Source organism: Cygnus olor, chromosome 13, assembly GCF_009769625.2.
Source record: "Cygnus olor isolate bCygOlo1 chromosome 13, bCygOlo1.pri.v2, whole genome shotgun sequence".
Classification (NCBI taxonomy): domain Eukaryota; kingdom Metazoa; phylum Chordata; class Aves; order Anseriformes; family Anatidae; genus Cygnus; species Cygnus olor.
This window is the reverse complement of record NC_049181.1, coordinates 18,727,266-18,740,230: the sequence shown is the minus strand read 5'-3', so window position 1 is coordinate 18,740,230 and position 12,965 is coordinate 18,727,266. Positions and strand designations below refer to the sequence as shown.

The 12,965-nt window shown below is 39.7% G+C and overlaps 1 protein-coding gene across 5 annotated transcripts in view; it reads left to right on the top strand.

Moving 5' to 3' along the window:
- The window catches only part of COL4A5 (collagen type IV alpha 5 chain), an 82,645-nt gene that overhangs the window by 29,509 nt on the left and 40,171 nt on the right, over nucleotides 1–12,965 (top strand). For all 5 annotated transcript variants that reach the window (XM_040572622.1, XM_040572618.1, XM_040572620.1 and 2 more), the window contains exons 3-15: nucleotides 2,200–2,289; nucleotides 3,550–3,594; nucleotides 4,330–4,374; nucleotides 4,480–4,542; nucleotides 5,317–5,370; nucleotides 7,009–7,035; nucleotides 8,290–8,370; nucleotides 9,383–9,445; nucleotides 9,942–9,977; nucleotides 10,120–10,161; nucleotides 10,270–10,362; nucleotides 12,581–12,634; nucleotides 12,741–12,797. In XM_040572622.1, the coding sequence (XP_040428556.1) occupies nucleotides 2,200–2,289; nucleotides 3,550–3,594; nucleotides 4,330–4,374; nucleotides 4,480–4,542; nucleotides 5,317–5,370; nucleotides 7,009–7,035; nucleotides 8,290–8,370; nucleotides 9,383–9,445; nucleotides 9,942–9,977; nucleotides 10,120–10,161; nucleotides 10,270–10,362; nucleotides 12,581–12,634; nucleotides 12,741–12,797 (750 nt within the window). The remainder of the gene's footprint in view (nucleotides 1–2,199; nucleotides 2,290–3,549; nucleotides 3,595–4,329; nucleotides 4,375–4,479; nucleotides 4,543–5,316; nucleotides 5,371–7,008; nucleotides 7,036–8,289; nucleotides 8,371–9,382; nucleotides 9,446–9,941; nucleotides 9,978–10,119; nucleotides 10,162–10,269; nucleotides 10,363–12,580; nucleotides 12,635–12,740; nucleotides 12,798–12,965) is intronic.

The window sequence follows — 12,965 nt, the reverse complement described above, 5'->3', positions numbered from 1 at the left end:
GACTCTGTCTGATGTTTTCTTTATTGGGCACTCCCAAATTCCTCATTCTGTCTCCTTTGGGGGCACACTAACCCTTTCATATCCTGGTCCAGGATAATAACACTCCTCCAGTCTTGCTTTTCAGGTGAGGCAGCATACTGGCTGTAGAGCTGCGTACAGAAGCAGAGCCTGGCATCTCATGTGCAAAAAGACAGTCTGGACTCCAGTTGTCAGACTCAAGCTAGCCTCAATTTATTTTGTAATCAACATTTCCTCGGGAGAAAAGATGTCTGCCCTGTATAGGAGAGCAGTATATGACCTAGAGTAACTGAGGAGCATGTTTACCTTTTAATTACTAGGAAGCCAGCTTTAGCAGACCAGTTAATGAGCTGTCCATCCCTATCCAAGGAGTCTTTCTGAATCTCACTGTCTAGAGCTAAGGCTGCAGCTCAGGCTTGCTCACAGCCTTTAGGTTGTCATCCAAAGCAGTGTAGCAATTACTGGAAAAGCTGTGAGGAAGAGAGGCCGTGTTAGTTTTCTCTGATTTTGGCGGGGTTCCTGACATCTTGTAAATGTGTTGAACACAACTGGTAGTTTCCTGTCCCCAGCAGTGGAATACAGAGCACCTACCCAAGTAGCACACTGAGAAAATTGGGATTTAAGAATGAAACCTAGTGCTATTATCTTGCTGAGTATCTGAAATCATGTTCAGTGTGGAGCTACCATGGAAAATAGAGGGGAGATAAGCAAAGCCATAATGTTGGCTTTTGCTTATTGTGTTCAAGGCTGCATTTAGATGCTTCTGTCTGCTTGCAAACCCCAGTTTTCAGTTCTCTGCTGATGTTGTCTTCTTGAAGATAAGAGATTCCTGCTTCAGTTCCTTCCCTTGACTGAGGATCTAGGCAGGGCCTCCCGGTTCCCTAGAGAATGTCATAGCTGGTAGACTGCCAGGTAATAGATATGGGAGCTACTACTCCCATTCTTGCCGAAGCCGCGCAAGAAGATAAAAATTCAAGATGAACAGAGAATACAGAAAAGAATGCACAGCCCTAACTGTATGATTAAGGTGCTTGTCAGGATAGAACAAATCCAGGCACAGGCCTCTTTCTTTGGTGGTTCATGTAGTTGTGAAAAAAATCATTGGGGCAAATCTATAGAAGTTGCTTTGCAGGTGGGACCCAAACAATCTGTAGAGCAATAGGGACTAATGCTGAGCAATTGCCTGTTTCGTAAGCATTGTTTTATGTACTGGTTGATATAACAGAGCTGTAGGAAATAGGTTTATACATTTGAAAAGTGTACAATAATCTATATGCACAAAAAAGTGTCCTAATTCTGGTATTTCTGAACCATTCTGTACTTATTGAAACCTTAGTATTTGCTGGTCTTTATGAATCTATTGTATAGAAAGAACACAAATATTTTTTGAATTTGCAGCTATGAACACTCTGAAACTGCAGTAAAGTAGTATATCGCAACACTGACAGGTTACAGGGTGGTGTGAAATGGTATGTGGTAGAGGTATATTTGTTGTAATATTTATAAGCTGTTGTGATTTATCATTGCATAAATATTCAACAAAATATGGTTGCTGATTAAGAGCTTATAGTTTTAGCATGAGGTGACAGATAAAAGGCATAAATGTTTCTTTGTTGTCTTGTCTCTTGATTTAGATCATAAGCACTTTGGGCTGGAACTATCTTTACTTTCTGTCTTTACACAGTGTTTAGCCTACAGTACACGACCAGGATCTCAGTTACTTTTGTATTACAAATAGCAATCTGTGTCTGTGAAATGATGATAAACAGCAGTCACAGTATAGCAGTGATCTATACCCTTTGGGAGTTTTTATGCATAGTGCAGTACAATGGAGTTTTTAGGAGAGACTTGGTGACTAACGAAGCCATGTTTTTATAGGAAGATGGGAGGGTTCTATGTATTTGGGCAGCACAGAAGAACTACTGTTGAATTATTTCTGTAAATAGGTAGCTTAAATAGTGGCTAATCATTCTATGAAACCTGTTTAAGTGGCGCAATTAAATGCAATATGTGTGTACATTCAGGAATTTCTGTAGCTAAGCAGGTGAGATGTTTAATCATAATGTTAATGAGTTTGTATGGTAACTTCCTACTGAAAGCAGACAAAGTGTGTTTTCTGAATATCTCTAATGTTACTTGTACTTTTGCTGTATTATCTTCCCACACCCATTCTTTTTGTAGGGTGAAAGGGGATTCCCGGGCTTGGAAGGACAGCCAGGTTTGCCTGGATTTCCAGGACCAGAAGGACCTCCTGGTCCAAGAGGTCCAAAGGTAAGTCCCAATTTACTAGAATAGCGTGAAAATGCTAGGTAGCGTTAGCTTGTTTTTAACGCTGATCCCAAATCATCCAAGAATTCTTGATTATCCATTAGTTTAATAGGCAAAATCTTCAGAAGTTAGGATGTTAGATTAGGATACGTTAGTTGTTCTTTTTTTGTTTGTAAGAGTCAACCATAGGAAGAAGATTGCATGAAGTTTCCAATTCCTCACCTACACGTGTGCTTCTAAACACTGTGTGTATACCTCTATTCTTTCCCTAGCAAATTAAGGTCAGAGAACGGGTTTGGCAAGGTGCTGTAAAGTAGCTTTATTACTCCTTACAATAACGCACTCCATTACTTAGTTTACTGATGAGAGTGGTGTTAGCTGCTGGCGGGGTCCCACCATGTGGGCAGTGTTGCAAACTCGTGTTTGCACCTAGTGGTATTCGTGGGCTAGTTTTGTGTGGGGTGATGCAAATGAAGGCCTCATTGAACCATGCTGAGGCAACTGAGGAATGCTCCTTGCTTTCCCTGGATGGTTTCAGTTTCTTTTTATTTCCTACCGAATTACATCACCATGCTCAGATGGTATGGCATAGCATTAAAATGCTGAAAAGCCTTCCTTTGAGTGCATGTATATTTAATATGCACAAGCTTATCCAGGATCTGCCTATTTCTGTTGCAAATACCCAAAATCTAAACTAGCAGAAGCACAAAAAAAAAAGAAGAAAAGAAAATAATAGTTAGGTGATAAGAAAAAATGAAAGGCTATGCTAAGAGAGAAAATTGTGTGTAACGAGTGAAATGAGAAAGAAATCTTCTATAAGAAACTAGTCTATTGTATTTGGACTCCATAAATATCTTTTCTTCTCAGTTATTTTACTATGAAGATTTTACTATGAAGCTTAATCTTGTATATCTTGTTTTGACCACACGAGGACACTGTAGTACAATTGATGAAAGTAGCAAGCAGACTGTTTCTGCTTACATGCAAGTTTAGGTGTTTTTAATGAAAAAAACATTTCCTCTAAGTCATGGTTTATCAGCTGTAACAAGTGCTTTTCAATTCAAGGTCCAGTGTGCAAAATAAAATTATTTTGAACTCTTTTATTCAGGAAATGACAACTTATGTAATCTTTAGCCATCTTATTATAAACATGTAAAATAACTTCTATCATGCTTACAGTTTACTTTGATAGAAAAACTGACTGCAAGCTTGAATGTTGTTTTTTGTTTGTTTGGTTGTTGTTGTTATTTGTTTGTTTTTTAGGGTGATGATGGACTTCCAGGACCTATTGGACCCAAAGGAATTAGAGTAAGTATTGGTGCAATTTTAGGTTGATGTACTGGAATTGTGGATAAAGACTGCCAGGTATAGAGTGGGTCCTCATAAAAATGGTGATTTATTGGGGGGGGGGGGGGGGGGGGGGTGGAAATTAACTTATTCCTGACAAAACATGTCTATCAGCTAGAAGAGAGTGTATTACTTTTTGTAAGGAATATAAGATTGTATAAGTAATACGATTAACGCAGTAATTGATTGTATTACACAATCTTATGTATTGCTTGTATTACTTTCCATAAACTCATTAGGGAGAGTAATCCCAATACTGTGTATGCATTTATATGTGTATATAGGGTCAATATGTGAGACACTGAGTCTGGAAACCCTTTATGTTTCGTGCCTCTGTTTTTTCTTTTTGTCAAACCCCTCAGTGGGTGACTATGTTGTGTCACCAACTTCAGTGGCATGCATCCATCTTCTGTGCCATGAGTATTTCTTTTCTTTTCTTTTCTTTGTATATCTACATGGTTTCACCATAGATGTTCTGTTACCTTCATCTTCTCTGTGTTTTCATGGATATTTTCCTGACAGAGAGGTGAGAACCTTGATGGCTGTCCAGTATCGCATTCTTATTTTTTTTGTGATTCTGATGCTTCAGTTTTTCTTGTGTATATACATGTAGGCTACATTTAGTCAAATCTAGGTCATTCCTTTTGTACATCTAATCACATCATACTGTTTAAAACATACATTTTTTTTTTCTAGGGACCGCCAGGGCTTCCAGGATTTCCAGGAACACCAGGACTTCCTGTAAGTAGGAGTGGGCTATATAGTTATGATCTGGTCTATTTTGTCTTTCTGACACAGAAGACCATCCCGCAAGCTAACTGTTCTTTCCTGTTTTCAACTTCAAAGGGATTACCAGGACAAGACGGGCCACCAGGACCTCAGGGTATCCCAGGCTGCAATGGAACTAAGGTGGAATCCCTTTAAAATTCTTATGAGGACAACAATAATATGATAAAGAGCTCTTGTTCTTCTGACTGTAGCCAATGGGTTTCCTTTATTGTGTGAAGTAGCGCTTGCTGTTGCTGATTTGCACAGGTAATTCCAGGCACTTCCACATGCATCTGAGAGAAGAGGTCATGATCTGGTAACTAAAGCACCAGTTGCTGGTGATAAATTGCCAGCATCAAGTCACATCATTTGTACTCAGCAAACTTATTTGTCACTTTATTCCAATCCTTAATTTTACAGCTAACAATTGAGAGGAATGTGTCATGATTAGAATCATATGCTGCATCTGATCTTTGTAGTAGGGTCTTGCTACCAAGGAAAACATACTAGCAAACAGTGGGACTTCTTAATTATTAATTTTTAATAATATTGTATTGAAAATACTGATTCAGTATCCTTGTTGGAAGGAATCGCTTTCATTCAAATATGTTACTTAGCTTCACTTTTTGATCTTTCTTTACAAGAAGCTGATCCTCTATAGCAGTGCGTGTGTTTTCCCTCTCTGTAGTACAGCAGTTTGCCTGGATGTATGTAGGAATATCTGAATTTGGAAAGTTCTGTTTCAATCATTTGTATGACTTTGCAAACCATTTATCCTATAGCTGATTCCAATACAATTTGCTATTCTGGAGTCATAAGTTAGCAATTAAACTGGACTTTTCAATAAATACTTGTTAATCTTTTTTTGTTATGTTTTGTTTTGCTTTTTGGCTAATGGTCTTCTTCATCCCTAAGGGAGAGCGTGGATTCCCAGGCAGTCCAGGTTTTCCTGGCTTACAAGGGCCTCCTGTAAGTAAAAAATTTCCAGATCTGCTTCCTGTAATCCACTGAAAGATTTCTACCTAGATCTGTGAAAGATCAGATAAATATCAGCCTCTTTTTGCAGTTGCTCTTTTAATAAACAGGAATCTATTTTTTATGGTTAATCAGAATATTTCAGATGTCCAGCAGAAAAGTGAGCTCTTCTGCTGCGTGCTGTGGCAAAGCTAATAAAAAGCCATTTGAATTCTCATGTGCTGAGATGCTTTTGTCACCTGCAGAAAATAGAAATACATGCATATGTGTCAGAGAAGGGAAATCTTGTTACTGTCATCGTGTGTGTATGTGTATATACATAGTGTTGCTGGTGATAAATGGGGAAGAAAAAAGGGACAATAGTATAGGGTATAAGCAACTGTCAGAACCAAGTCATAGAATGGTTTGGGTTGGAAAGGACCTTAAAGATCACCCAGTTCCAACCCCTGCCCTGGGCAGGGACACCTCCCACCAGCCCAGGCTGTCCAAAGCCCCATCCTGCCTGGCCTTGAGCACTTCAACAGCTTCTCTGGGCAGCCTGTGCAAGTGCTTCCCAGTACTCATAGGAGAGAATTTCTTCCTAATATCCAATCTAAACCTATCCTCTATTAGTTTAAAACCATTGTCTCTTGTGCTATCACTATGGTCCCTGCTAAAGGGTCCCTGCCCTGGTTTTGGCTGGATAGAGTTAATTTTCTTTCTAGTAGCTGGTCTGGCGATGGTTTGGATATAGGATGAGAATAACGCTGATCCCACACCAATGTTTTAGTTGTTGTAGAGCAGTGCTTACACTAAGTCAAGGACTTTTCAGCTTCTTATGCTGCCCCACCAGGAAGTAGGTTTGGGGTGCGCAAGAAGCCGGGAGGGGGCACAGCCAGGACAGCTGGCAAAGGCTGGCCAAAGGGATGTCCCATACCACAGGGCGTCGTGCTGAACAATAAAACTGGGGGAGTTGGCCAGGGCAGGAGGCAGCGGGTATTGAGCAATTGCATTGTGCCTCACTTGCTTTGTATATTATAGCTACAATTATTATTATTTTCCCTTCCTCTTCTGTCCTATTAAACTGTCTTTATCCCCATACCACCTGGGGAGCAGGGAAGTGAATGAACTCTGTGTGGTGCTTAGCTGCCTGCTGTGGGTCAAACCACACCACCACCTTTCCTGCAGGCCCCTTTCGGTACTGAACGATACTATAAGGTCTCCCTGGAGCCTTCTCTTCTCCAGGCTGAAGATCTCCAGCTCTCTCAGCCTGTCTTCACAGCAGAGGTGCTCCAGCACTCTGAGCATCCTTGTGGCCCTCCTCTGGACCACTCTAGCAGGCATGTCTTTCTTATGCTGGGGACCCCAGAACTAAGCAGAAAGTAATGTGGGAGACAGGATAGTAGGAGGCAATGAAAAAGCAAATTGTTAGCAAATGGAAATGTAATCCTTTTAATGCTCAATATTTACTGTGAAAGTACTTCTAAAAAATTTTTCCAGCTGATTCTGAAGATCATAAAAATTTTTCATTTCATCTCTTTTTTTAGCCTTCTCCCTTCAGTGCTTGCTGCATGCTGTAGATCTGATCAGTGGTTTGCAAATAACGTACCAATGATTAATCTTTTTTCTCTTTTTAATTTCTTTTAAACAAAGGGACCTCCTGGCCTGCCAGGTATGAAGGTAAGTGTTCTAAACTCTCACATCTAAGTATTAATCAGGCATGGCTATGCAGTGTGATCTGGCATAAGTAAGCTGCTTGCATTTATTGCAAGACCACATATGTCCATTGGAATCTGGAGTGAAGTTCTGAAAAAAAAAAAAAATTGTTTCTAGACCTCTCCAGTGCAACTACCTAGAAATTCTGCAGTAGTTTGTCTCAGTTTTGGTGAGTAGATATAGCAGACAGTTTTCTGAAGGTTGTTCCCTTGGAAGTGTGAGGGACAGCATCTGTGTTGTGAGGCATCAAGTTAGAAAAATGCTACCAACACCGAAATGCTCTAGTAGTCTACCTGTGCATGCTCAGTAATGCTATTAGAGATTGAGCAGTAGTGACTAAAAATATTCAATGAAGGGAGTAGTGCAACATTTTACATTCCTTCTGAAAATGTGCTCCTACTGTATAGATTACTTATGTAGATGACTTTTTGTTTCCTAGTGTAAATAGTCTCATACTCTGATTTTGGACCTTAAGGACTCTTTTTAAGTCTGGTGTTGTGTTTTGTTTTTGTAGCCTTGACCTGGTTTGAGCATGGGTCAAAACATTAGTTTCAGTTCAAAGCTATTTAAAAAGAAGCTTGACCTACAGAGTTATTCCAATAAACTCCTGAAAGGATAGCATAACGTGTTGGTGCCAGGAAATGATGAATCTTAAGCTGAATTGTTCTTCTCAGCCGCTTTCTTTGTGAAGATACTAAAATGCAAGCTGTTCACAACACTTCGAAAAGAAAAGATATTCCTTGAAATTGGTAACAAATTATACTTTAATTTTAGCTCATGAAGCATGACTATTATAACATACTCAATATTAATCTCATGAGGTGGGACACTGGAAGAAGCTGAAAGCCTTTCTTCTGTCATGTCCTATCTGTTGCTTTCACATGGAGCTAGAATATCTCTTTCTGAAGCATTTGTATTTCAGTCCCCCATAGTCTTTTGGAATTTAGATCCATGCTGATATATTTGTACGCACAAAATGAGTTCTTAACAGTTGGTAGTTTAGCTATTTAGAGAATCCTTCAAATATGCAAGGATCTCCCTCTTTAAAAGAGTTATTTCTTTGAAGAATCTAATGCTTAAATTGTAAGTACTGCTAGGGTATAGGATAACTCTGAGTCTATCAGTTTTAAGAGCCACTGTTTGCATTCTTTGGAGTCAGAATGGTGATAAAGATTTGTTGAAAGTGCTAGTAATTAAAGCCAGCTGTTTTTCTTCTAGGGTGAAGCAGGTGAAATAATTACATCTTTGCTGCCAGGACAGAAGGGCGACCCAGGTTTTCCAGGTCTTCCAGGGATACCTGTAAGTTGTGTAAAGTACTACTGAATTGTGTTCTGCCAAAGAGATGCAATGAAGAGTATTTCAATTACAGCACAATTGGAAAATTTGGTGCTAGGGTTATTTTTAATGTACCTCTAGTTTATGACTTGAGGGAAAGTGCTTCTCTTAATAGGGTGGCCCACAGAGGCCAGAAAAGTCCCCTTTTCAGGAAAGCAGCGTCTAGCAAACAGCAGTACTCGGTTACTGTCTTGCTTCTCTGTTTTTCTTTCCTGTTACCCCTTCTCAAACATTCTCTGTATCAATTCTGGATTTTCCTTCCCTTCCTTACCCTGAGGTAAAGTAAGTAACATCTACATTTTTGAGCTGCAGCCACTATTTTCAATGGTGGGAAAAAGGGCAATGTCTCAGCTGTTCTCCTCATGTTGCACCTCCTGAGTAGTGTTTCTGTTCTCCCAGCAGTCTTCTGTGAAAACAGCTAGTGACTCCAGGCCCTGAGCTTCCCCACTGAGCCATTCATTGCTTTAGTGTAAGAACAAGGGGAGCAGAAAATGAGTCTATCAGCCTGCACTGGAGAGAAGCCAGAAACTCCCATTTCCTGGTACAGAGAGGCAAGCCCCAGGCTATTCTGACCAGACTGAGCCTGTTAGCATTTCTGTTCCTCTGATCTGTGCTTTCCTATTGTCTGTTTCTGGCTGGGAGGAATTACAAATACAAAGTTTTTTGTTGTTCTCTCTGTGCATTGAAGAGAAAGAAAGAGCAAAAGTAGTTCAAAACAAACAAAAAAGTATTCCCTTATCCAAGCCAGAGAGATGTATTGATGTTGAGAGCAGAACACTCCTGGCACAGCGCACACTCCTTTAGGCTTTTCATCAAGAACAAATTGGTAGGTCAGTGGTCAGCAACTTTGATTTGATGTGTATAGGATGTCAGCTGTGGGTTGTTCTTTTTTTCCTTGAAGGTCTTGCATTTGGACCGCTATTTTTTTTTTTGTAATAAGGTTCCTCTCTGATAGCCTCCTCCACTTTTTCAACAGGGCCCACCCGGCTCCACAGGAATACCAGGTCCAGTTGGCCCTCCAGGGCCCCCAGGTTTGACAGTAAGTTTCTTAGCTTGTTACCCCTAAAATGTTAAATGGGGCGGTTGCTTCTTTGTTTCATGTCCTCAGAGGCAAATAGGCAAAGTGCAGAGGTTTTGGTAACTGTGACTTGGTATGAATACAGTAGCAACCATGCACTCAGTTGACCCTGGAGCTGCTACTGCGCACGTTTAAATGTGATACATTTAAAACACTCAGCCTGTTCCCAGAGCTCTTTCTGCTTTAAATCATCAAATCTTTGTGCAGACTCCATATCAGTGTGAAATCAAGAATCAAGATTTAGCTTATTTAGACTTGTATTTTTAATCCTTTCATGTTTAATACCTATTTAATTGTATTTGAACCTCTCACTTAGTTTCTTATCTATCCATTAAGTTTAGTAGCACGAAGAGCAGCACTTAAAGGCAGGCATATCCATGTGCCTTGTCAACATGGGTATAAAAGTGGACACGCAAAGTGCTTAATAGAGTGACTTTTGTTTTCTTTTTTTTAATAGGGACCTCCTGGTCCACCAGGGCTACCAGGACCTAAGGTATTTTCTTTCCTTCATTGATGGTGGTGGTTGGCTTTGTTTTGTCGTTTGTTTTGGTGTTTTTTTGTTGTTGTTGTTTTCATTTGTTTGGTTTTTTGTTCATTTGTGAATTCTAAGGTCTGACAAGTTTGGCTTCTTGCAGGGTAATATGGGTTTGAATTTCCAAGGACCCAAAGGTGAAAAAGTGAGTAGGTGATCATGATGATATTTTTTGTTATTACTTTCAAAATACTTATGCATGCTATTTTGGCTTGTACTGCCTGTAGCAAACTGCTGTCGTCTTGCACATTAGGGTGAACAAGGTCTTCAGGGACCTCCAGGGCCACCAGGACAAATTGGAGAACAGAAGAGACCAAATGACATTGAGTTTCAGAAAGGAGATCAGGTGAGTGGGAAACTGTACCCATCTGCGATGAATGTGATCAAGCTGCAGCCTCCTTTGGTTTGGCTCACATATACTCATGTCCTGCTCACTGTACAGAGCTTCAGTTATTTTTCCTAAAGTACAGAATGTTTCAAGTCTGAGTAGTTTTCCTTTAATAGAAGGCATGCCAGTTGCATTAGCTCAGTTACTTCTCTTAATAAAGTAACTGTCCTGCAGAACAAACTGTCTCAGAGGAAGTTTGTAGTAACAGTAAAAGCAGTTAAACTGCTCTCATTCCTTGGAACACCCAAACTGAGATTTTCAAAGCTGTGAGGATTCTGATTCCCACTAATTAACCAGCTCTGTCATCTATTGTGAAGAAGCCTTTCAAAAGTTTTAACTCAATTTCTTTTTTCTTTTGTCTTATTTTTATTATTATTTTTATTATTAGTGATGTCCCCAGATCTTTCTTTCTTGTGGTCTCAATAAAGTGCTTTCCCTGTTTCTGGCCTCTCAAAAGTAATATCAAGCCATATTGTGGCAGTAGACTCAAACTGTTGGTTTGATTTGTATGGGTCCTTCGCCACCTGTAAGTGCCAAAACATCATTGGGACAATGCCATTTTTAATGTTACTACTACATTTCTTCCTTTTTTCTTCACTGGGTTCTGGGTTCAAGTTAGAGACAATCTGAACACCACCAGCAGGGTTATGGGTGCCTGGATTTCATTTTTTCTTTGAAGCTTCTGTGGTATGTTCAAATACCACCCTGAGTAGTAGAAGGACTAAGGTAGATATTTTGAGGCAAGAGTGGTGAGTGGCCATTTTTATGCTCTGGTTGTTTTGCAAACGTCACTGTGGTAACTGAGCTCCTACATAACTTTAAACTATTAGTTTCCTCCATCTGTTTTTGGGTCAATTTCTTGCTTTCTACCTTTTCATCTTGAGAAATGTGTCTGAGAGAAGCTTTGGTGGGCAGCAATATTTTATGTTGGTGGGGTGTAGGACTGTTCTGCTGTCCTTCATCTTTATCAAAACCATTTGTTACCCTGCCTTTCAGAAGAACATTAGGCACCACTAAGGTGTTCCCTAGAGCTGTCCACTGATGCACATTTGCAATGTGCAGTCATCCTAGAAAGGTCTCAGTCCCTGGTTTTGGCTCTTTTTTTGTTACTGAATGGTAGGGGAGAAGGTAAAGAGCATTGCATGTCTGTATAGTGCTAGCAGGACAAGAGGTGATGTTTTGACCACCCTATAGTTGAAACAAAAATGCAGCTGATTTTATAAGGGTCAGACTAATGCGTCTGTGTCATCAGGGATCTCTGAAGGATTAATTCTGCTGAAATGAAGTTATATAAAAGTACAAAATCAAAGCATTCTAGCTGTGTTTCCTTATAAAGCAATAAGACTTAGTCTGAGCACACTGTCTTTGACCAACGTTAACAATGATTTCAAGGTTTAAAGACTTATTTATATTGCAACAAAAGTTATACTTGGTAGTATAAAATGAGCAAAAAAAATCATATGTTTAGGTTTCTGTGAAGCACACAGAAGGTTCTGATGTGTATCTCCACCTATGACCTCTGATGACTGAAAAATCAAGTGTAAGAATGGGCTTGTATAAGTCTAGGAGTTGTGGAAGGGAAAAAAGACTGCACAAAAAGCTTTTGTGGATTCAACAGCCTGTAACTTTTTGTTTAGGTTGATGTTGAAGAGATTTTATTATCTTGTTTGTAGGTGTAACAAGGCAAAACGGAAACCCTAACTTTTTCACACAGTGATTTTGACACTTTTCTGACAAGCATACTCCTAATGGCCTCACAACTTCAGCAACTGCCAGCAATCTAATGACTGTTGCTCCTGTAATTTCAGCAGGATCTGGCATTTGTTCTATCTGTCCTTTCTTTCTTCCTTCTTTTTATTATTGTATAGCAGCTGCAGACCACCAAACCAGCTGCTGCAGTGCACGCAGGAGGCATTTATGTCCTAGTGGAGTGAATCATCTAAACAAACAGGATGAGCAGCTAATAAACTTTACAGTTGCACTTGACGATCTGCACAAATAAAGAATTGATATGATCCCTTACTGGTCATAGTACTTGGAAATCTAAATGACAGAAAAAAATCTATTTTAAAGTGTGTGTGAATATATATATGCATATGTGTGTATATATATATCAACTGAGATACTAGGGAGTGGTGGAGGCTTAATCTTCTTTTTCTTTTCTCATGCTTGACAGGGTATTCCAGGTGATCCAGGCCCACCAGGACTTCCTGGGCCACAAGGCCCTCCTGTGAGTAGTTCTCTTCTAGTTCTTTTTTGTTTCATCTGTATCAGAGCTGTAAATTCATTCTACTCAGGCTTATGGGCTCAGTTTAAGATGATGTTTGTGTGTCCAGGGTCTTCCCGGTGGCGTAAAAGGTGAAAAAGGTGAGCAAGGAGAACCAGGCAAAAGAGTAAGTAGTCTATTTAACCAAACGTTTATCTTTCCAATCAATGTTATCTCTGAGAATTAAACAAATGTTAAAATCAGGTGAGGCCTTCAGCCTCTGGGTAAGAAACTTGTTTGTTTTTTTTCCCATAACCTGGCAACCTGATATATGACCTATCTGGTTCATGGTGTA